This window comes from Alligator mississippiensis, chromosome 10 (genome assembly GCF_030867095.1).
Source record: "Alligator mississippiensis isolate rAllMis1 chromosome 10, rAllMis1, whole genome shotgun sequence".
Taxonomy (NCBI): Eukaryota; Metazoa; Chordata; order Crocodylia; family Alligatoridae; genus Alligator; species Alligator mississippiensis.
This window is the reverse complement of record NC_081833.1, coordinates 26,671,865-26,694,825: the sequence shown is the minus strand read 5'-3', so window position 1 is coordinate 26,694,825 and position 22,961 is coordinate 26,671,865. Positions and strand designations below refer to the sequence as shown.

At 49.3% G+C, this 22,961-nt stretch overlaps 1 protein-coding gene across 5 annotated transcripts in view; it reads right to left on the bottom strand.

Annotated features, from left to right (window-relative positions):
- The window catches only part of NF2 (NF2, moesin-ezrin-radixin like (MERLIN) tumor suppressor), a 76,317-nt gene extending 60,132 nt beyond the window's left edge, over positions 1-16,185 (bottom strand). For 2 of the 5 annotated variants that reach the window (XM_019493670.2, XM_006265829.4), the window contains exon 1: positions 15,907-16,185. In XM_019493670.2, the coding sequence (XP_019349215.1) occupies positions 15,907-16,020 (114 nt within the window). In that variant the 5' untranslated portion in view covers positions 16,021-16,185. Of the gene's footprint in view, positions 1-14,501; positions 14,589-15,906 lie in introns of those variants that run through there. The other 3 variants (XM_014593609.3, XM_019493669.2, XM_059713587.1) reach the window with 2 other exon arrangements.
- Between the last annotated feature and the right edge of the window lie 6,776 nt (positions 16,186-22,961).

Genomic DNA, 22,961 nt, shown 5'->3' with positions numbered 1-22,961 from the left:
TAGATTGACAAATACATTTATTCAAACTTGTATCCCGTTACCGGTTTGGGAGCTTCAATTACTTGCTGTAGAGCTTTGCAGCTCACTTTTAACATAAGATCCATAAAAGCTCCTGCTGTCAACATATTAAGGTCAGGGAACCGGCTGAGGCAAAAGCTGCATCTCAGCAGAATAACAATTCAAAGAGAACCTGGGGGTCCAAGCTCACAGCTGTTACAGAAAGGGGTGAACTGGGAACCCCATAAAAAAGGCTGCCCTAGACAAGGTGAAAGTGTGACACAGCAGTAAACCACACTGCAAAGGAAAGAAGAGGCTAAAGGCAGGAAAGGACACACACAGGTTAAGAACCAAAAAAGCAGGGTCTCTTGTCAGCCAGAAAATAAGGGAGTAAAACAACTAACCCGGTCTTAATTCTGGGAAGGTAGAGGAAGGGAGGGAATGAGGCATGAAAATGCCTGGGAAAGTGAACTTGCAATATGATCCAATTCATTTAAGAAGAAAAAAAAAATCAGAATGAACAAAATAAAAAAATACCTGTAGAGCACTTGGGATTATAAAGAAAAATAACCCCAAAAAGCCACTATGGCCTCATGATTAGGGATCTACCCAAACTGCAGTTCCACACATTTTGCAGAAACAGTATTGTCCACAATTGCAGGGAAATCTAGCATTGGTCACAATTCCCCATGAAATAAACTCAAAAAAAGTGGTAATGATCAGGGATCCGGGTATTCTATTTCCCACAGAAATAAACCAGGGATTTCCCCCTTTACTGAAGTAAAATGAAGATCTCATTTTAGCAGAAAAACCCATGGATTTTGTAGTTCTTCAGCGAGGCCTGTGCAGGTAAGGCACAACTCCAGCCTGCAAGGGGCTGGGGGGGGGAGCAGGAGGAGGGCAGTCAGGCAGGGGGCACCATGTACATCTACATGCACATGGCCCCAGGCAGCCTGGACAGCAGCTTCTGCAGGTGGGGAATCGAGGCCCCCATACGGAGGGATTTGGGTAAGGCTGGGGCTGCTGCTCTGCTTAGCAGTGTGTGGGGCTTGGGGCCGCAACGTGCAGCTTCAGAGCCCCAGCGGAGAGCAGGACAAGGCTGCAAGTGGGTTGTTTGGGTTCCCTGCTGCAGTGTGCACTCCTGGGGGGCAGGGGGGACCCACACCCCCCAGATCTGTGTACAGGGCAGGGGTGCGCTGCAGGCTTCTGCTCCCTGCCCTGCTGCCCTCCCCCAGAGCCTCCACAGTGCAGCATGTGAAATATGGCACTCACTGCAGGGCACAGCAGGGCTACGCAAGAAAGCTGCTTGCCCCTGTGAGCTAGACACTGCCCTGGCGATACTTCCCCTGTGTGTGTGGGTGGCGTGGGGTTTTCCCCTCACTGCTGCCCCTGCGGGCAAGGGAAGTGTCGCCAGGGCAGCACAGAGCTCACAGGGTCAAGCAGCTTTCCTGCACAGCCCCACTGTGCCTTGCAGCGCCCAGTTGCACATGCTGTGCTGCAGAGGCCCCAGGGAGGGCAGCAGGGTGGGGAGCACAAGCCTGCAACATACCCCTGCCCTGCCCTGCCCCACCCATGCACAGATCTGGGGGCACGGGTTCCCCCTGCCCCTGGAAGTGCACACTACAGCTGGGAGCCAGCCAGCAGGGAGGAGCTGGCTCCGTGCTCCTCCTGCAGCAGCCACTGCCTTCCGTCAGGGGCAGAGGCTGCAGACCTGGGTCCCTGGCCCCATGGCCCTGGCAGCTGGGGGCCCCTCTGGCAGGGCTGGAGGGGCAGGAGCATGAGTGAGGGGCACCATTAGGGCTGAGGGTCTGCTGTGAGGGAGTGAGGGGCACCAGTAGGGCCAGGGGATGGATGACCGTGGAGGGGCCTTTAATTTTAATTACGGGTTTGGGGGTTTTATCTGAGAATTTGCCATTTTTTAATCAGGGAAAACCAGGATCCCTGGTAATAATGTAAACTGAGTGAAGGCATCCTGAGACAAATCAGCAGCATGGGGCAGGGCTGTCAGGAAATGCCTGCGAAATTGCACACAGCAAGCGAGCTGCAAAAAGTCTCACCACAACTTGGGTAGGTCCCCACTTGTGGTCCAAGATCTTTGCTACTGCACATTTGATTGCTACCCCTTGGAGAGATACTGACAGAACTGAGGTACCATTGCTACATGAATTAGACAGCTTACACCCTATCACCATGCTAACTACACAGAAATGTAATCTTTCACTAAGATTTTTCTTGATCTCAAAGCAGGTTATCTGTACAAAATTGTTTAAACACAAAAAGTCTTGACCAAATTCTCAGGATGGTGAAACAAACAGTTTTAGCTATATGTGGTAATTTAAGAGGTACACAAGTATGTGTATCCATCCCTAATATGCTTTTGATTCATTAGCTGTCACACACAAATGACTATAATGAAAATAATAAAAGGGGAAACATTGAATTTGTGCCTTTAAGATCTTGCTAAACAAATTACATGTCTTTATAGTAAAACCCTAAATGTGATTATTAAGTTTCATCACAATGTAAAAGAGATTAAGTTTCCATTTCTATAAATTATTTTAGAATTGGGTTTAATTTAGAGACATTATTTGCAATGCAGACAGATGCAAAGCAGATTTAATCTCCTAAAATACACATCTGGGAATTGGTAAGGAACTGATTTAAAATCAGAATGTACTTTAAAAACCTACTCCTCTATTGAGCCTAGGTTAAAATGAGATGAAAGGAGACCACAAGTCAGGACTTCTAGGCTACTTACAGATATTATAAAAGCAAAACAAGACTGTGCTTTAGTTGAAACTCAGTGAGCTCCAGTGCTGAGCCCAGAGTATGCCCATAAGAGGCATTCTTTTAAATGGATGCAGCTTGTCCAACCTCTGTACAGATCAGGCTCTTTAGTGGGGCTTTTGGGGTGCTTTTATCTAATAGCTGATTGAAGCAGCTATTAAATAAAAGCACCAGAAAGCCCCACTGAAGCATTTGGTCTATACAGACATTGAGGAACCAGGTTGAACTATCATGCTGCTTCTTCTGGGAAAGCACGTTTTTTGGGGGGTTGTTTTGTGCTGTTTCCAGGTCTGTCACTGACTTACAACTATAACAAGCCAGTTAAGAACAGTCCACAGAGGGTTTAAAATACCTAGCTCTTGCAAGTGGAACTCCTAACTGAGTAAGGTGCCTAAGTTTCCTCTACACTGCATAGGGAAAAATGATGCACCTCAGCATGGGATTTAAAAACATGCTAAGCAGGGGGACACCTAAACCAGCCAAAAGGAAGGGGCAAAAGGAGTGTATCTGACATCCTGCCCCTCTTCCAGACTCAGGCACCTGCCTGCAGCCCTAAGTTAGGCTCCTATGTGAGGTGGGAACAACCACTACATTCTCCTTCTCTTCCTCTCATCATGATTTAGAATGAAAGTGCACGGGCCGGGAGCAGTCCGAGGCTTTCGGGGGCGCGCGGCAGGCTGTGGCCAGCAGCCCTGGCACGTGGGTCGGAGAATTCGGCACGGCGGACTAGAATTAGGCACGGACTCATAGCGGTTGATTAAAGATTATTTTACTTACACCGTAGATGGTCGCGGTGCAGGCAGGAAAAACTTCACTTAAGTTGCAGTTACAAACGAAAAGAAAACTCGCACGAACAAGACCCGTAGAAAACTCGAGCCTCTTAAACCTGGACAGAGCTCTGGATACCACGATGAGAGTCCAGAAGGTGACTCTCCACGAGCGCACAGGGAAGGGTACGTCGAGGGATCAAGCGGCGACGGGGAGAGGCTAGAGGTTGATCAGGCCCCTGTATCCTCCTCTAAGGCACACGCGCGGTTTGTTAGGCTCCACAGCGCGCTTAGAGAGTTCTCCACGAGATGGATGTGGAGTCCTCCTAAATGAGGTCCTCCCCGGAAATCTCCAACTTGGGCAGTGTCATGACCCAGAGGTCTGATTTTTTGTGTGTGCGCTTCGGCACTAAGAATTATCCCCGTGGGTATACCGCTTCGTTGCACGGAGGAGTTCTGCTGTGCAGAGAACCCGCGTGCAGGGAAGTGTTCCCGCCAATTTGCAACGATCTTTGCAGGGTGCGTTTCCTTTGCAGCACAGAAATGCACGGTGCAAAGGTTTCCCGCTCGTCATATGCAAATTCATGCCCCGCAATTGGCTAGGTCTAAATTATTCACATGTGGCGGCTAGCGATTGGCCTGCTAGCCATATAAGAGGCTTGAGCAGTTTCCGCCCAAGCCGAAGAGGACTCCGCATCCATCTCGTGGGGACTCTGGGTGTGCGTGGCAGGGTAATAGAAACCCTGTGTGTCGCTCAGAGGGGTTTGGCGGCCTGATCCACCGCCCACCTCTTCCCGTCTTCGAACGGAGCCTACTATAAGACGTAACGACGAGTTTAACGCGCGCTTGTCCTAGGAGTTTGTCTGCGTGGAGCCTAGCAACCTCCACGTGATTGTTCGTGTTTTTTGTTGTAACCGCAACTCAAGCAAGTTCTCAGCCTACACCACGACCATCTCGGTGTAAGTAAAATAATCTTAAAATCAACCGTTATGTGTCTGTGCCTAATTCTAGCTCGGCGCCCGCCCTCTCCGACCCGGCCTGCCCGGGCTGCTGGCCACAGCCCACGTGCAGAGCGACGAAAGCAACCCGGGGTCAGACCCGGCGCGCACATGGCAACGAGGATGGGATCAGGATCACAGCGGCACATACCGACGGGATCAGGATAGGGCTCGCTAGAGTTAGAATTAGTTGAGAAGTGCCCTTGGAGAAGTGGGAGACGCAGCGTAGCAAGCGTCAGAGAACTGGAGGCGCACCTCGCGTACCACCAGGCGGGCGGAACGGGCCGGAGATGTGTCCATGGACACCTTTCGTTAAGGGGAGAAAAGGGAACTCCAGAAGTCGGAGCCCTGGAAGGGAAAGAGATATATCTTCACCCCGCGGCGTTCGGGTGTATCATGGGCGATAAGCGGGTCCTGTATAGGCCCCTCGAAGCTGTGACCCTTGCCGAAGTCGACCCGGCGAGCGCAGGAAGCCCGACCCCCACCCGGGAGTGTGTCCGTTGCTCGCGGTGTGCCCGAGAGATGGGAGAGATGATGCCAATCGGCTGGTTTCCCCCGTGTATGGTGGTGCCCAGACTGAGGGGTCGAGAGCGCCCATCCGAGCTCCACGAAGACCCGGAGACGGAGGACCGCGCTGTAAATGAGAGAATGGTCCTATGGTGCGACAAGGGGGGAAAACTGAATGCAGCTTTTCAAACTATGGCTGATTTAATGACTGAAACTTTAAGCTTAAAGACCCAGCTGCATATGGCCGTTTGAGCGGTCGGAGAAGCGGCTGAGAAAGGGGATCTTGAAAAGCCCCAACAAGATGGCGCCGAGCAGAGGGAAGACCGCGTGGAGGAGCCGGAAGTGAGGGATGGAGCTTCGGGAGAGCCCGCGAGGGTTCGGCCAGTAACTCCGCCCAGCGACGCAGCGTCAGTTCCGCCGACCACGCCCCTTTGCCGAAGGGAGGGGGAGTCGGGCGGAGGAGTGCATCCGCCCCTCCCGCCTGAGACAGCAACGACTCCCACTGTAACAATGACTGCAGCTCCAACAGAAACAGCAACAGCAATGACAACTCACGAGGAAATTGATCAGCCTGCAGTATCAAGCAGCCCAGTCGTTGGTCCGCAGAGTGCAGTTCAAGCTACCACCTGTTACGCTTGTTCCAGAGCCGAACTGCAGAATTTGTGTAGAGAATCCAGGATACGATCCGACGAAACTCTGGCTGTGTGGTTGGGACGTCTGGTCATGGAACTTGGGTCCGACCTCCTGGACTAGGAAGAAGCAAGCTTCTTGGTGAGACAAGCTTCATGGAGTAGGGGACATGTCACCGACACCGACATGGTGGCGTTTAGCGTCCATTGGCCTATTCCGATTCCAGCGCTTGTGGCAGGAGTGATTGAACAGAAGGCCCACACATGGCACAACAACCGACCAGAGCACACCGGTGCAGAACAGCTTGTACTGGCTATTACCAGAGTTTCATACTGCACCTGGAACCCAAGAGAATGCACGTTGGGACTAACACCGCTCCAACGAATGCGACCGTGGCCTCATCGTCACCTGCGAGACCCTGGAACCGTTCCAGTGACTCTCGACAGCATAGATAGTTGTCTTAAAGTTTATGGGCAGAGAAACATCGTGGTTCTGCGAATTGTGCTGAACCCACTGGTCGATCATCCTGTGAGTAGTCTCCTTCATCAGTTGTCAAGACTGCGCGTCCTAATGGAGCCAAGACTATCCAGTGATCGGGAGTGTCAACGCCCGACTGAGGCTCAGAACACGAAACACCGCGAATCCGAGCGTCCAGTATTACGCCAGAGAACACAGGAGGAGAGATATATGTTTGGATACCTCCTGCAGCGTTCTGGACTTAATAAGAGACAGCTTCGGATTTTAGGAGACGTGGGACAATGGCAGCTAGCCTACGAGTTAGGTTTTCACTATCTAGAAGAAGGCGACGACGACTCATCGACGATTTCATCGAGTTGCTGAGTCGGAAAAGAAAGAGAGCTGTCCAGTATAAAATCGTGTTTATATATTTGTATTTAATAGTACTGATAAGTTTAATTGACTGCATTATCGTGCGGTCCTGTGTGATTTTATAGATAGTGTTGAATAACCATTTTAAGAGAGTTCTTTTACAGATCTGGAATTCGGAGTGCATGGTGGAGAGAGGCCATGAGAGGGACAACATCACCGAGAGGAACAAAGGCCTGATGAGCAATTCCACCATGACGCCCACCGAAGTCATGATCGTTCAGTTTTTTGTTATGAATGTGATTTTATGTATATGTGTGTGCGCGCCGGCTATTATTTGATTCGATCCCTTGAGGACGAACTTTTATTGTTGACTGATTTTGTTTTTGCTCGTTTAGTTTCGCGAACCATTGACAGAGCTATGAATAACCCGGATGATAGGTTTGAAGTATAATTCTATTGTGCCTTCAGCAAGGGGGGATGTCATGACCCAGAGGTCTGATTTTTTTTGTGTGTGCTTCAGCACTAAGAATTATCCCCGTGGGTATACCGCTTCGTTGCACGGAGGAGTTCTGCTGTGCAGAGAACCTGCGTGCAGGGGAGTGTTCCCGCCACTTTGCAGCCATCTTTGCAGGGTGCATTTCCTTTGCAGCACAGAAATGCACGGTGCAAAGGTTTCCTGCTCGTTGTATGCAAATTTGTGCCCCGCAATTGGCTAGGTCTAAATTATTCACATGTGGCAGCTAGCGATTGGCCTGCTAGCCATATAAGAGGCTTGAGCAGTTTCCGCCCAAGCCGAAGAGGACTCCGCATCCATCTCGTGGGGACTCTGGGTGTGCGCGGCAGGGTAATAGAAACCCTGTGTGTCGCTCAGAGGGGTTTGGCGGCCTGATCCACCGCCCACCTCTTCCCATCTTCGAACGGAGCCTACTATAAGACGTAACGACGAGTTTAATGCGCGCTTGTCCTGGACATCCAGAGTTTGTCTGCGTGGAGCCTTGCAACCTCCACATGTGTTCGTGTTTTTTGTTGTAACCGCAACTCAAGCAAGTTCTCAGCCTACACCACGACCATCTCGGTGTAAGTAAAATAATCTTAAAATCAACCGTTACGTGTCTGTGCCTAATTCTAGCTCGGCGCCCGCCCTCTCTGACCCGGCCTGCCCGGGCTGCTGGCCACAGCCCGCGTGCAGAGCGACGAAAGCGACCCGGGGTCAGACCCGGCGCGCACAGGCGGAAACCGCTCAAGCCTCTTATACAGCTAGCAAGCCAATCGCTAGCCGCCACGTGGGAATAATTTAGAAACAGCCAATAGTGGGAAACAAATTTGCATGCGAATGGCGGTAATTCCTTTGCACGGGGGTTCTCTCTATGCAACTGAAAATTGCACCGTGCAAAGAAAGCTCCTTGTGGCGGGAAATAATTCTGCAGTGCCGAAGCGCACACACAATCATACCCTTTGGGTCATAACAGAAAGCACCCCGGACACCATACTGAAAATGCTAACAACACGCATTAGGCACATTCTGAACACACCTACCAGTTGAAGCCCCTCAGGAAACTTTGGTGAGGGATGCCTGGCTGGCAAATCCCAAATAACCTTTCTTGTGAGACAAGCGCTGAGATGCTCAGCTCTGCTACAATGGTGGTACCTTTCGGCAAACACAACTGCAGAGCTGTAAATGCCTGGGAAACTTTACTGCTGGAAATTCATGAGCCTGTAGCTCCTCATCTGCCTACTTAAGTAGTGAGGATTTTGCAGATTGCTTGCTTGGATGCAGGCATGAGGATTCCACCTACACTAAACATTAAGCATCTTGGTCCTTTTTGGCTCTGGCTCTTAACCACTCATGCCACGTCTCTAAAAACAGGAGACTCCCACAAGGTTCTTGGAGGCTGCCCATTCATTAGGGCTTACAAAGGACTCCGAGATCTTTTGATGGAAGGTGCTGAAGAAGCAAGGGGAATGACTATGGCATTTCCATGCAAACACACTTTGTTACATAAGAGCTAGGGTTGTTCAAGTGCATTTCCTCACATGATCAATACAAATTAAGGAAACCACCAGTCAAGATCCAATCCAACCCATGCATTAACCTGCAACATCAGAACTATCCCAGGCACAGAAACTCTTCACTTCTATACTTAACTACAGTGCATATCCTGCTGTTTACACTCACTCATGCTGAAAACAAGGATAACAAAAAGTAAGGACAGGATGGAGGGAAGCAGCATGCATGGGAAAGAAATGCAGGAGATCACATCTATGAAGTTACCAATGGTTTAGGAAAGCAATACACAAGGGTAAGAGGAGAAGGGCTGGGGGGTGGAGCAGAGGGGGCTGAGTACAGGAAAAGATGGAGGGGAAGGATAAGCTCATGGCCCCACCACAACCAGCAGTACAGGCTCCACTCTCCTACAAGACTTAGTGGATCCATCAAAAGGAGAAGACAGAGAATCAACTTTCCATGCTTCTATCCTGCCCCCCACCCAAATACCAGTACCCTCCCAGACTCACCCAAGCTGTGCTTACACCTGAAGCTGTCAGCCACTCAGGCTCACCAGCAGGAGTTCCACTGAAGGTCCAAAGCACCATCAGAGCAGCTCTCCTTGCTCAGCCAACACACACAATTAGTCACACCCAGGCTGCATCTATCACTATGGATTTACATGGGTGTTTTTTTTTTAAGTAAACTCTGGCAGCAATCCTTCCCTCTGCCTGCTCAATTATTATTTAACTGGGCTTATAGAGTGATTATATGGACAAGGACCTGACTGTGCTGGGTGCTGTGCAGAAGCCATCTTGTTGCTCTGTCCTAGAAAGCTTACAAATCTCAGTAAATTACTGACTCATCCTTCCAAACATTTCACACCTACAACAGCAATAGGAAGTCCTGCACTGGGCAGCAGAACTTGGGTGAAAGGTCAAGCAAGGCAGGCACAAAGAGAGGGATAAGGAAATGGGAGGAAGAGAATAAGGGGTTGGGAAAGGAGTGCTTCCCTGCTTAGCCATTAGACCAGTGGTCGACTGGTCAATCACGGAGCCTCTGACAGTCGATCTCAGTCTATCAGAGGCTCCATGATTGGGAGCAGCAGGACCCACGTGGCTGGGTTGAGCCACATCCCCTGCCCGGAACCCGGGCCAGGCTGGGCGAGTGGGGTCAGAGCCCAGGTGGCTTGTCCGGGAGGCAGGGGAGCAGGCATGGGGGCCAGGGGGCGGTAGATTCTGGGGTGCCCTTTACTTACAAAATGTGATCTTCACCATAAAAAGCTTGGAAACCACTGCATTAGACAGATCTGGCTCACCTGAAAAGGGAAACCCTGTACTAGCAAGTCACAAAGGGGCTCCCTTCCTATACAAGCGAACTGCCCTTTGTCCTTCACATACCAGCCAGTATGGAGGAAGGACTATATTCGTCACAAAGAAGCCCAACTAAAAAAAGAAACCCCCAATGGGCATCTCTAAGAAACAACCACATTTATCCCCTCACTCCAAAGACTTGCTGTTTAGGGTCACAACCTTCTTTTCCACCCTGAGAAAGCCTCTTCAGCACACTTACTCAGACGTGAATTTGGACAACTGGGCATTATTTTTTTCCCCCATGCCTTTAAGGTTCTCCCAAGACCTCCCTCCTCAAATGGCTACAGGCCATATTCTACAGAACATGCTTACAGTTCACTCACACAAGCCCCTAGAGTACAGTGATCCTCAACCAGGATGCCACAGCACCCTTTGGTGCCTTGAGAGTCTTTCAAGGGTGCCACGCAATGTTTGCAGTGTTAAGTATGCAAACATGATTGACAAGATAAACCCAGAGATTTCAAATAGAACCCCAAAGCATTAAAATCATGTTGACCTATTATGATCTGAGTTCTTTGCAACAGATTTGCTTTATTATTTTTCTGTAGTCAAGGTACAAGTGAAAATTCAGAGCTGGGATTTTTCCAAGGTGCAACTTCAGCCTAAAGAGGTTGAGATCCACAGCTCAAGTAATCCTTCCACATTGCTTCTGGCCTAGACAAGGAACCAGCATTCCCTCTAAGCTGCACGCATGCGCAGCTACGCACAATAAAAAAAATCATGCCGCACAATAACTTTTTAATGCCACGTACACAGTGGCATACCCACAGGAGGGGCGGTAGAGGGCCATGGCCCCTGGGCACCAGCCTGGGGAGACACCCAATGCCGTGGCAAGGAGACGCCGATGCTCCCCCCCTTCACCCTGCTTCACATCCAGCCACTTGCCACCCGCACCAACCCAGCCACAGACTGCTGCAGGAGGGAGGGGGAACTGAGATACCCACACACTCCCAGCCAGGATTGCTCACGGATCACTAAACCTTAGAGGGAACATTGTGAGGGACTGTGGAGAAATGTCACTGCTGATGTGCTACCACCAGACTAATAGTTCCTCCTTTCTCTATCATTCCCACAGTTCAAGATCCTGCTGAGGTACTCAAAACTGCATGTGTGCTCCTGCATATGTTATTTTTTACAAGAGCATGTACATGGACCGCAGTGAGGCCAGGCAGGACGATTCATGCAGGTCTTGTCAATTCCTCTCTATGCATTCAGGAAAGGCTGTGAAAGCCAATTAGCAGAGACAAAACTAGGACTTTGCAGGCCTTTCCCTTGAGGAGTCATTTGAAGATGCTAAGAGCCACCAATTCAAATCCAACCCAGCAGGTTCCTGCCATCTGACAAATATTTTACAACCTACATGAAAGGACTAGCTACCAGGCTACAAAAAGCACCATTTGGCGTTGAACAGCATTATTATTAGCATTCTTAATAGGCGGAACAAGAACTGACTAGGCCAGGAAGACTCAACTCCTCTCTTCCCCTCAGTGGGGTTCCTCCATGGCAAATTGGAAAAACACGGGCAGGAGAGTTGCAGGAAGCCTGCCTGATGCAATGTATAATATACCTCTTATAAGGATAAAAGGAGTTCATCCTCCAACACAGAGTTATACCTCTTGCCACTGATAAAACCTACAAGGTAACCGCACTGAAGTAATTTCAGGGTGTGAATTGGAGCCATGACATTATAAAAATGTTTTTTAAATGCAAAGTCCAGCAAGATTCCAATTGTTGCCCAACCAATTTAGAGGTCTCACTGATCATTAGTATACATAGCAACAAGAAGCTAGGCTCAAGAGGGTTAAATATCAACCACTAAGCCAAACTGTTTAATGAGAGCTAGAAAATGGAAGTAGCAAAGAAACAACAGATGGAAGAGCAAGCAATAAAAGCTCTTTAGCTAGCATGTCTTCTTAAACACTTTTCATCTAGTAGACAGGGCTAATAAACCATATGGGGTTTGAAAGCTGTATTCATCATCTTCACAGGAAACATTTGGTGAGCATTTTAAGGGAACCATGTTAAATTTAAGCCATGCCATCCAATATAACTCAAGCTCTGCAAAGGTCTACTCTAATGGTTGCTTGGTAGCAAGTGCTGTAGTTATGGCTGCAAAATAAGTCTAGAGTTATAAACTGCACTTGTTTTGCTTTACTCATAACTTTTCTGAAAAAGTACCCCCTTGGGTATAAATTTTCCATGCTTGGTTCAGCTGAAGTGCAATATATTATTATTTGAGCAAATGGGGAGAAAACCCATTCAAGTGCTTTTGGGTTAAGTGAGGCAGGAGTGGGACAATGTTGGAATGGATACTAAACTTACATCTTATCAATTGCAACCAACAAATGAGTTCATGCTCTCTCTGCTTAGGATGTACAAAGAAGGTTTGAAAATGTTTGGTTTTTTTGTTTGTTTGTTTGTTGTTTTTTTGTTTGCTTTTTTTTTTTTACTTGGTGGAACAGGGGATGCTGTTTTCCAGTGATGATAATCAAGTCCCCTTCTCCTGCAGGTTCCTGAAAGACCAGAGAATGGGTATAGGAAGAGCAAATCCTGCATTTGTGCAGACTAGCTGACCCATGAGCTCCCTTCCAGCATTAACTGTGAGCGTAACTGAAGCTTTTTTTCAGCCCTCAACTGAAGAATAAGAAGAGCCGAATCTTTAACCATTCATTCTGTACCCAGCTGTTTTGTCTAATACTTGAGCTGAATAGGAAACTAAAGGGGGGAATTCTTATTAATTCCAAGTTTTAAGAAGCATTTGAAAAACTTTTCTTCTCAGTCATAAAAATGATAAGGGAAAGGAAGAGAAGACCAGGGAATCTAGTGAGACCCTCTACCAAGGCAGCAACCTTTTATCATTACCTTCTGAAAGCAAGAAAACAACACAGGCTAAAGAGCAGAGTGCACTATCAGCACCTAGACATGGACCGAACAGAAGATTCAACCCCAACCCCACCCCATAATTAGCATAGCTAGAGGAGAAAACAAGGAGGAAGCCACTGAATTATAGTTGAAACTATCTGGAGGCTAATTTAAAAAATGGAGACCCTAGACAGGTCTGGAGACAATCACCCTAGAGAACCGCTCTACATCCTGCAGCGGAGAAAATTATATCTTCTGCTTTAGTCCCAGATTTAAACAATATACTTCCTCTAAATCCTCTTCCATGCTGTTTGTAAGTCTCCTGCTCTTTGGCATCTGGTAATAGCTTTAAATCTTATTGCTGGCCTCTGTAATTGCCTACTCCTATTTGGGTACTTTCAAAAGTAAGCAGCATCAATTGTATCATGCAAACTGTGAAGCTGGAATACAAACTAACCCCAGCAAATGTTGGACAAATTGCTATTTTTACCATGCTGGCTCCTTAGTTTGATCCTACAACTCCAGGATTTGCCATCTACAATCTGGCAGTTAATCATTTGCATTACACATCAAATAAAGCTTTCCAGGGGCCAGCTAATGTGTTGGGATGTTTCAACTGATACAGGGGCAGAATGGCCAAATGCACACGGATGCTAGACCCTCATTAAGACCAGGGACAGAAATTACACAGAAACCAGTATAAGCAATCAGAAACTCTCTCAAATCTGTAGCATAAACACAACTTCAGTGCACATAAACCAGTTTCAAAATGGCTGAAACCAGCTTAAGATAAACCTGGATGGATGTAATATCAGTTAACTGATTTAGATTAAATCAGTTTATTGAACATCTGTCCAGATCCCCTCCAGATTCAAGTTAACTCTCAGTTCCCCAGCACCCCAGGATGCTTTGCACCTCCTCCACAAACCCTCTGCCCCCCATAGGGAGGGCAGGCCTGCCTTGGCCCAAGCTATATGTTCCTGCTGACCAGGGAGGTGTGCTCTAGCACCCCTTGGCTTCTGGCCTAGGCTACTGCAGGCATGCGGCTGCATTTTCAAAATCAAAATGAATACCCATTCAGTTGCTTATTGATTTAATCTACACAACTTTGGCTAACCTGCAAAGATTGAATGGATTCGGCCTCAGGCTCTTGACTATCTGTACTTAGCCTAAAAGTTGGTCCTTTCATACCCCCAAGCACAGTCATTCCAAGAGTCTGCTGCTCAGCATTGTAAACATTAATATTACTCAGATTTGTTCACAGCTTTCCATTTACTTACTATGCACAGTAGGTTTGCAAGAAGATCACCTTTAGGGGCTAGGAGAGAGTAGAGTACCTGCATTACTGGTGACCCAGAGCTGATGTTCAATCCTTTCACAATATTTTCAGCAATTATTTTTGACACATAATTTCTCTGCCTGAGGCTGAGGTCCCAACCCTGAAAATCTATGAATGTGCAGCAATATTGCAGAAGAGACAATCCTTTACTCTAGCTAAGGGAGTCACTGAAGAATTGCTTCTAGGAACCTCCCTCACAGAGACAACTATACCACCACCGAGAAAAAGCTTCTGGAAAGACACCAAGAAGCTCTATGGTGATAACGAGCACCAAAGAACAGTGAAGGGACACCTGGGAGAATACCAACCTGCCGCAAAAATACGTAGTCAGTGACCCTGCAATTCTCCAGCCAGGATTTGACCTATCGAGAAAGATTTGGTCCTCCCTGAATCACATCCAGACACTTAATGGAAAATGTGGACACCTACCCCATAAATAGAGAATCAAAGAATCTGGGTTGCAATTGTGGTGCGATTTTTCAGATGGTGTAACACATTGTAAACGACTGTCAAATTAAATATTTAATGGCAATCTAAAAAAAAAATAAAAAAAAAAATCAATCCATGCAGCTACCCCTAAAGCAGTCTAATGGTTATCAAATTTAGATATTAATCCATGAACATTGTAATCCTGAAATGTCATACAAAAGAAGATCACCCAAGTTACATCATGGCATTCAGGAATAGCAACTAATGACCTGACTTGAATCCCCACCATCATAACAGGGAAGAGCCCTGTACCAAATCTGGCGTGTGGGGCTGGTCTACAGGCCCAAACCAGACCAGCCTGAGATCCAGCACTCAAGGGCAATCTTGTGCAGTACGTGCCCCAGACCAACCCCACAAAGCATGTGGAGCACAGGACCAGTCCAGGGCACATGATGTATGTGGCACTTATGCCAGCCCAGACCTGCATGCTACAGCTGGTCTGTGGCTCAATCCAGACCAGCCCTGGATCCAGTGTGCATGGCCAGCCCAGCACACGTGGTGCACACAGCACATGCCCCAGACTGGTCCCACCCACTGTGTGTAGCACACATGCTGGCTCCAGCCCTAGCACTGTGTGCAGGCCATGCCCGATGGGCTCCACATGCACCATGAGGGTCTGTGGCCAGCACATGCTGTATACAACATGCCAGCCTGCAAACCTCCAAACACATGCTCTAGGGGCAAGATACTGCAAGGGGCTCTGCAAGGGCCTGCCTAACATCTTCCAGGGTTAGGTAACACCCACCACCATTTAAGTATTTACTTCCTGACCTCTCACGCACTTGGTCTGGAGACAGTGGATTGGGAGCACATTTGAGCGCATTCAAACGAACGCACCGCTTGTAGACAAGGATGGAACAATTACGCTCGCTGCTCAAAACCGATGCAGCGCACCGGTCCGGGGATGCCCATGGCCACTAGGAACAGCTCTGGACCCAGCAGCTCCGAACTCATAGGCCCGCAGGGCTGGGAGGGACCTGGTGAACTCACCTAGCCCAACCCCCTGCTTGAGGCGGGATCATCATTACCCAAACCACCTCGGCCAAGCGTGCGCTGGAGCAGTGCTTCTCAACCGGGGAGCGACCGCGCAGGCTCTGAGGGCGCTTCAGTGCAGGCGCCCTGCCCGGGGCACAGGTCAAGTGGGCGCAGGCTGCAGGGAGAGCCCTCAAGTGGGCAGGAGGCCGCCCCCAGCCAGAGGCGCCGGGACAGCTCCGCCTGCCCCGCTCGCCTGCGTGCCCGCAGCAAGGGCAGAGCGGGAAGGGCCGGGCCGGGGCCAGGGGCACTCCCCTCCGAGGCGGCCCACCCCGCGCACCCCTGGCCGGGCGGGACAGGACGGGCCCACTACCTCGCAGCTGAACTCCATCTCGGCGTCCATGGTGACGATGCGCACCGTGAAGGTCTTGGGCTGTTTCCTCTTCAGCGAGCTGAAGCTCATGCGGGACGCGATGGCCCCGGCCATGGCGGGCTCCGCCGCACCCGGCTCGGGGAGGGCGGGGCGGATCAGCCCCGGGCGCGGGGCCTCAGGGGGCCGGGCCGCGAGGGCGACATGGTGGAAAGGGGGGGGAGGGGCAACACCGGGCCAGGGCGGGCTGGGACCGCCGCTCCCTGCCCCGCCAACCTCCCGTCGCCGCTGCTGGTGCAACTTAACTCCACTACTCCCCGCCATTGGCCCAGCGGCTCGGGAGGGCGGGGCGCCCCTTTCGCCCGCCTCCTGGAGATGCGCTCAGCTAATCGCAAATTCAGTACGCTCCCACCCCCCTAACCCCCCGGCGCTGGGCGCGCTCCGAGTAGCCGAGCCCGGCTGCCACTCCTGCACTCCGGCCCCGCCTCCTCAGCAAGGGCGGTTGAGAGGCCGCCGAGCAACACCGGTCCCTGATTGGGCGAGGGCGGCCCGCGCTCCGGCTCCCCCTGGCGGGGACTCCCGCCTCGCGGCCTGTGGGAGCGCCGTGGGGCCCCGGGTGGAGGCTGGCGCTGTGCAGGAGCACTGGACCCGCCGGAGGGCTTGTTTGTGCACCGCCCCGGGAAGAGGGAAAGGACCTGGTCTGCCCGGGGGCCCCGCTCGGCCTGGCCTAGCCTAGCAAGGGGGCGACCCTGGAGTGGGCTGTCGTCCACAGCGCTGAAAGGCAACGGGCGAGGTCCCATTGTCCTGGCGCAGGCAGGCAGCAGAGCAGATCCAGGCTGGGGATGACTGTCCCAGCTGCAGAGAAAGACCTGGCCGTTGCAGTGGACCCTACACTGAATAGGAGCCAACAGCTTGCCCCTGTTGCCAAAAAACCCCCAAACAAAACAAAGGCAGCAGCATCCTGGGCTATATTAACAGGAGCATCCCTTGCAAATCAAGGGAAGTGATTCTTCCGCTGTATTCAGCCCTGGCGAGGCCTCACCTGGAGTGCCCTGTCCAGGTTTGGGCCCCACACTCCATGCAGGATGTGGACAGGTTGGAAGGAGTTCAGCACAGGGCAGCAGAAATGATCAGGGACCTGAAAGTAAAGGCTGGAAGAGCTAGAGTTATTTAGCTTGGAGAAGAGGATACCAAGGGGTGCTTTGATAACCATCTTCAGTTACTTGCAGGGTGATTGTAGAGAAGATGGAGATAGGCCTGTGGTCATAGGGGATAGGACTAGCGGTGGTCTCAAACTGCAGCAGGGGAAATTTAGGTTGAAGAGCGGTCGGGCATTGGAACAGACTACCTAGAGACATTGTGGACTTGATCCTTGGAAACTTTCAAAAGCAGGTTAGACGCACAGGGATGATCCTGCCTTGAGCAGGGGGCTGGACTAGATGATCTTACAAGGTCCTTTACAGCCTTAATTTGCTGTGATCCTATGAAATGCCTTAGAGTTGAGTGTCAGGCCTACCTTGGCTTGGTCACTTAGGGCAGTGGTTCTCAACCTTTTTTTTCCCCACCAGGACCCATCTATAAACATCAATAATCAGTCTCAGCCCAGTACTATTTGCTAATGACAAATAGTAACTTTGAAGTGGGAATCAAAGTTATCAGAGCCTGTTGTATGGAGGAACAGGAGGCAAATGGAGACACAGCTAATGAGCCAGGTAGACTAAGTCAGTCTCTTATGCATGTATATAGTTGTTATAAGTCAACTAAATAAGCTAATGTAACTGTAAGTGTCCTCTATTCCACTAGGTACAAGCCCTACAAATACCAGATCTGCCCTAGCAGCTGGAAGTTCCAACTCATTTATTACTTGAATTGTAACCCTTGGAGTTTGTTCTGATCCAGGACCCCACAGTGCTAAGCACTCTGCAGATTCTGAACAAAAAGATACTCTTTGCCCCCAAGAGCTAACAGTTGAATGAATCTCCCCATGATACAGGCGGTTTGATTAAATCTCAGTACATGGGGGTAGTGTAGGAATAGGCAGGATATGAAACTAAGATCACTGGGTGCATTCTTCTGAGTGCAAGGAAATTCCATCACATCACTGGCTGGCCTAAGGCTACCGAGTCTATTGCCTGTGACAGAAAACTCTATTAAAACCCAGCAACCATAAAGCTCCAAATGCATCTGCTTCTTTAGGCCTCTAACTTGTTCCACATCCTCTGAATTGTCAGACAGACTAATTTAGAAACTCAAGGAAAGTCAAAGCCATGAAAAGCTTTTATGACTCACCTTTCCTTGCTGGTCCTCTGAGTGCAGAACGTGCAGAATGAGGCTTGAGCTTCCATTTGTAATTTTGAAACCATGCCTATGGTAACAGATTGAGCTGTTCCTGTGTCACTTAATGGGGGCCATGGTTACAGGTGACTTGTGGGCTCAGGGAGGAACTCTTTAATGAAGAGTGCAAGCAGCAATGCTTCATCCTGGTTTCCTGCCAAGTACTTTTGCTTTAAAACCTACATGAGGTTGTGTACTAGGAAGCACACAGAACACAGTATATTAAGTATTATTGTAAAGCATAACCCCTCAGTGCCAAACAGAATTAATTTAAAGGTGACCTACTAGGAGAAAGAAAAAAGAAATGGGTTTGTGCCGTTACTTGCTTCTTTATGATAGATAAAAGCTTTTCAGCTTTATTTTCCTCTTACTTTTATGCCTTAGAAATAACAAGAGTATATAGAGTCTTTTCTTCCCTAACTTAGCTCCCAAAAAGATCTCCCCTCTTTACCCAGTTCTTAGGGTGGGAGTTGTTATTTAACAAGAGCTTTTCTCTCAACTGCTTTTATCAAACATTTGCGTTCTAAATACCATAAATTAAAATAGTTTCTTAACTCAGAGAAATGGAGGTTTTTCTTCCCAGCTGCTTGTGATTCCATGATTCTAACAGTTTTCCACATATCCATAGAGTCCTCTAGGGCAGAGCTGTTCAACTTCAGAGTAACTGGGGGCTGTTCAGGTCATGGGCCCCAGGCTGCATGGGCTCTCTGGGACCCCCACCGCATGTAACCCCATGGCCACATAAGTACCAAGGGCTTCCCACTGCCACAGCCACCACTGCACTGGTGATACCCCTGCCATGCCCCCCCTGCCCAAGCCCCAACTTCTGATGCTGTTGCACAGGCAGCAAACTGAATAGACTGTGTCTCCCTTCATGCTGCCCTGCTCCAGAAACCCCCCAGCCACAACCACCGCAGCCAGAGTAATGGAAGCAGTAGCAGATAGGTGGAAACGCAAGGGCCACTGAGTAACCCTTTTTGGGCTGGATGTGGTCTGCAGGATGCCATTTGGACAGCCCTGCTCTAGGGAAAGTAAAGGCTAGAAAGGATCTGAATTTATAAAGTAAAAACCAGCAGAAGAGCAAAATTGTCCTTTAGCTCTCTAAAAAATAAATAGAAAATATTTTTCTGGCTTTCTTTGTTCATCAAAAAGAAAAACAACTAAAGAGGTACTAGCCATTTTGGAAGGTCATTCATTTATTGCTAGCAAGATTTTAATGTTTTGTATTTATGTTGTGGTAGCAGCTAAAGAACCCAAGCAAATCTGACCTCCTGCATGCTAGGCATTGTACAGACTCCTAGTAAATGACCCTCCCTCTACCACAGTCCTTAAGAACAGCTTCTTAAAAGGTATTTAGGCCCCAACTCCTATTGAAATCATGGAAATTAACCACCTAAATACTTTTAAAATGTGCCCTTACACTCTTAAGGCCTTATTCCACCAAGAAAACTATCCAAGGAGGCCCAGCTCCAGTACAGACCACCGGCAATAATGATGGGGATTGCCGCAGTCATAGGGGTTCACATACACAGCTCTCCTTTGTAGGATGGGGGCACTAAAGAAAACCAATAGCAGCGATCACAAGAATACCAGGTCACCCAACAGAGAGTATATGTGATTCTATTTTCAAAGGGCTTTACAAGAAGCCTTTCTAATTCTCCAGTGAGTGAGTGATATTAGGAAAGAAATAATGGAAAAGGTGAGTTTTTACTGAAAGAGTACTGTTAATATGAAAGCCTCCCCTTTCCCTAGCCACTCACCACCAAAAAGAGCCTTGATTTTACAAACAGACCTTAGATTATTCAATTGGGAGGGGTTTTTTAGGTTAATTTATGCTTTCAATTTTGCATGCTTCTTTCAACTTGGATGATTAAATAAGCCAGTCACATTCACTTTCTGGATATAATTCTTATTAGCTGGTTAACTGTCAAGCAGGGATCGTCTGCTCAACACTGTGCCATAAATAGAAGTCTAGGGTGGAATCCTGGCACCATTAAAACAGATGAGAGCTTTGCAACCAGGATGTCACCCGCTGACCCTGCTCCAGAGAATTTACAATCAAAGGGCCCTAAGAGGTATGATCAAAGTGCAAACACTTGGGAACATGCTTAACTGGAAGCACATGCATAGTCCTGTTAACTTCAGGAGGACTGTTCACCTGGATAAAGACATGCAATATTCTGGCCCCCTCAAGCACCCAATCCTACAAACATTTAAGCTACTGTGGAACTTCACCCATGTGAATAGCATGTCTATCTAATTTAGGCATTGACCTGGCCTCCATTACTATAATATAAAAGCACTTCATAATCCTTAACACATTTATCCTAATAGACTAATAGATTGCTAGGGGCAGGAAGGGACCTTATAAATTATCAGGTCCAGTTCCCCCACACTAAGCAAGAAAAGACAGCTAGGGTCAAGTGACCCCAGCAAGGTGACTGTCCAGTCTCCTTTTGAAGATTTCCAGGGCAGGTGACTGTTGGGCAGTCATCGTGTAAGGGCATACGCCCCAACATCCCGCTGACATTCACTGGCCCCTCAGGGTGGCTGTGCTCCTATGGCTGAGCTGGATGAGATCAGATGACACTTCTTTTCCCTCCTGCCACGACTTTGATGATATAAGAGATCTATAAAAGGGAGGTGGTAACTGCCTGTCTCCTGCCCAGCTCAATCACAAGGGGCTGCCCCGCACCCCAGGGCCCAAATCTGAGAGTGAAGGAAGGACCAGCTCAGAGCCAACTTTCTAATTCCCTCTTCTCCTTATATTTTTTTTTTTTTTTTTTTTAAGAGTCCTTGACCTTTAGCCTACTCTTCCTCAGGGGTCTTCAAGGTCTGGTGCTTTCTTGCCTAGGGCCACTACCCCAGACACTTCCACGATCTACTTTCCCTGCCTGGGTCGCTTTCCCAGGACATTCAAATCATGCTGCAGGGGTCCCGATTACTGGCAAGTGCCACTTGAGCAGCAGGGGATTCTCTCAGACATAATCAGCTGGGGCAGACACAGTCTTCGCGGCTCAGGATCTTGCCTGGCCTGCCTCAGCTATGAAGGCTTCTCGGGGGGGGGGGCAGCTCCCCTTTTCTCTTAGGCAGGTGCCTGTCCTCAGTCTGGACTCTCTGACTGGCCAGGGGACATCCATGGGAGGCAAAAAGAAAAGAAAAAGAGGAAAACAAAATGCTGCAGCGGGCAGTTCAGGTGGTTCCCCCGCCTGGGTTCCCCAGATTACCCTCCTGTGCCTGACCTCTTCCACCCTCCACTTCGCTCCTGCGGTGAGGGTGCCACCGCCTCTTCAGCCTCAGCCCAGCGGCTTACCCACGCTTCTGTTTCCTCGGCTACTCACCCCTGGCTCCTTTGACCCTCCCTTGGGTCTGCCCCCGGCCTCCGGATATAGCCCGCACTGAGGATTGGCCCCAATTCGCCTCACCTGACGCGGAGGCAAAGCTGAGCCGGTGCAGATTGGGAGTTATTGCTGTAGAATAGATGTTGCCATGTGTGGTGGTTCATGTTTCTGGCCAGGGATACGCCCCCAGTGAGTGCCCTCCGGGCTCTCACAGTGACTGCACCACCACTGGAGGGAGTTTATTCCACAGGCTGGACACCCTGACTGTGAAGGAGTTTTTCCTGGAATTGAGCCTGAAACGGCCTTCCAGGATTTTATATCCATTGCTCCTGGTCTTCCCCAGGGGAGCCCTGGTGAACAGCTGTTCACCAAGTTCTTGACGTACTCCCCTGATGTAGTGGTAAGCCACTACCAAGTCCACTCTCAGCCTTCTCTTCTGTAGGCTGAAGAGGCCCAAGTCCCTCAGCCTCTCCTCATATGGCTTGTCTTGGAAGTCCCTGATCATACAGGTGGCTCTTCTCTGGACCCTTTCAAGTTTTTCCATGTCCTTGTTGAAGTGCAATGTCCAGAACTGGATGCAGTACTCCAGCTGTGGTCTCACCAGTGCGGAGTACAGTGGAAGTATCACTTACTTAGTTTTGCATGGGATGCAACAGTTAATGCATGCCAGCGTGTTGTTTGTCCTCTGGCCACCGCATCACACTGCCGGCTCATGTTCATGCGATGGTCTATCACTACCCCGAGGTCCCTTTCGGCTGTGGTGCAAGTCATATTGTTGCCACCGAGCCTGTAGGTATGTTGCAAACTGTTTACCCCCAGATGGAGCACCTTACGCTTCTGAGTGTTGAACTTCATCTGGTTCTAGTCCTCCCAACTCTCCAGCCTGTCCAGCTCCGCCTGTATCTGCAACCTATCTTCTGGCATGACCATGCTCCCCCATAACTTGGTGTCGTCCACAAACTTGATGAGCTAGCTTTTCACCCCCACATCCAAATCATTGATAAAGATGTTGAAAAGCCCCAGTCCAAGCACGGGCCCCTGAGGGACACCACTGGCCACTTCTCGCCAGAAAGACAGATCTGTTCGTGAGAACTCTCTGGGTCCTACCATGCAGCCAGTTTTTCACCCACTGAATTGTTGAGCAGTTAAGCCCACAATCTTCCAATTTTTTCACAAGGCTTTCATGGGATGCTAGATCAAAAGCCTTTTGGAAGTCTAGGTATACAATGTCAACCTTCTCTCCCATGTCCAGGTGCTGAGAGACCTGTTCATAGAAGGAGATGAGATTGGTAAGACAAGATCTACCTGCGACAAAGCCATGCTGGCTGTCGTTCAGAACCTTACCCTCAATGAGTGTATTGCACATAGATTCTTTAATGAATT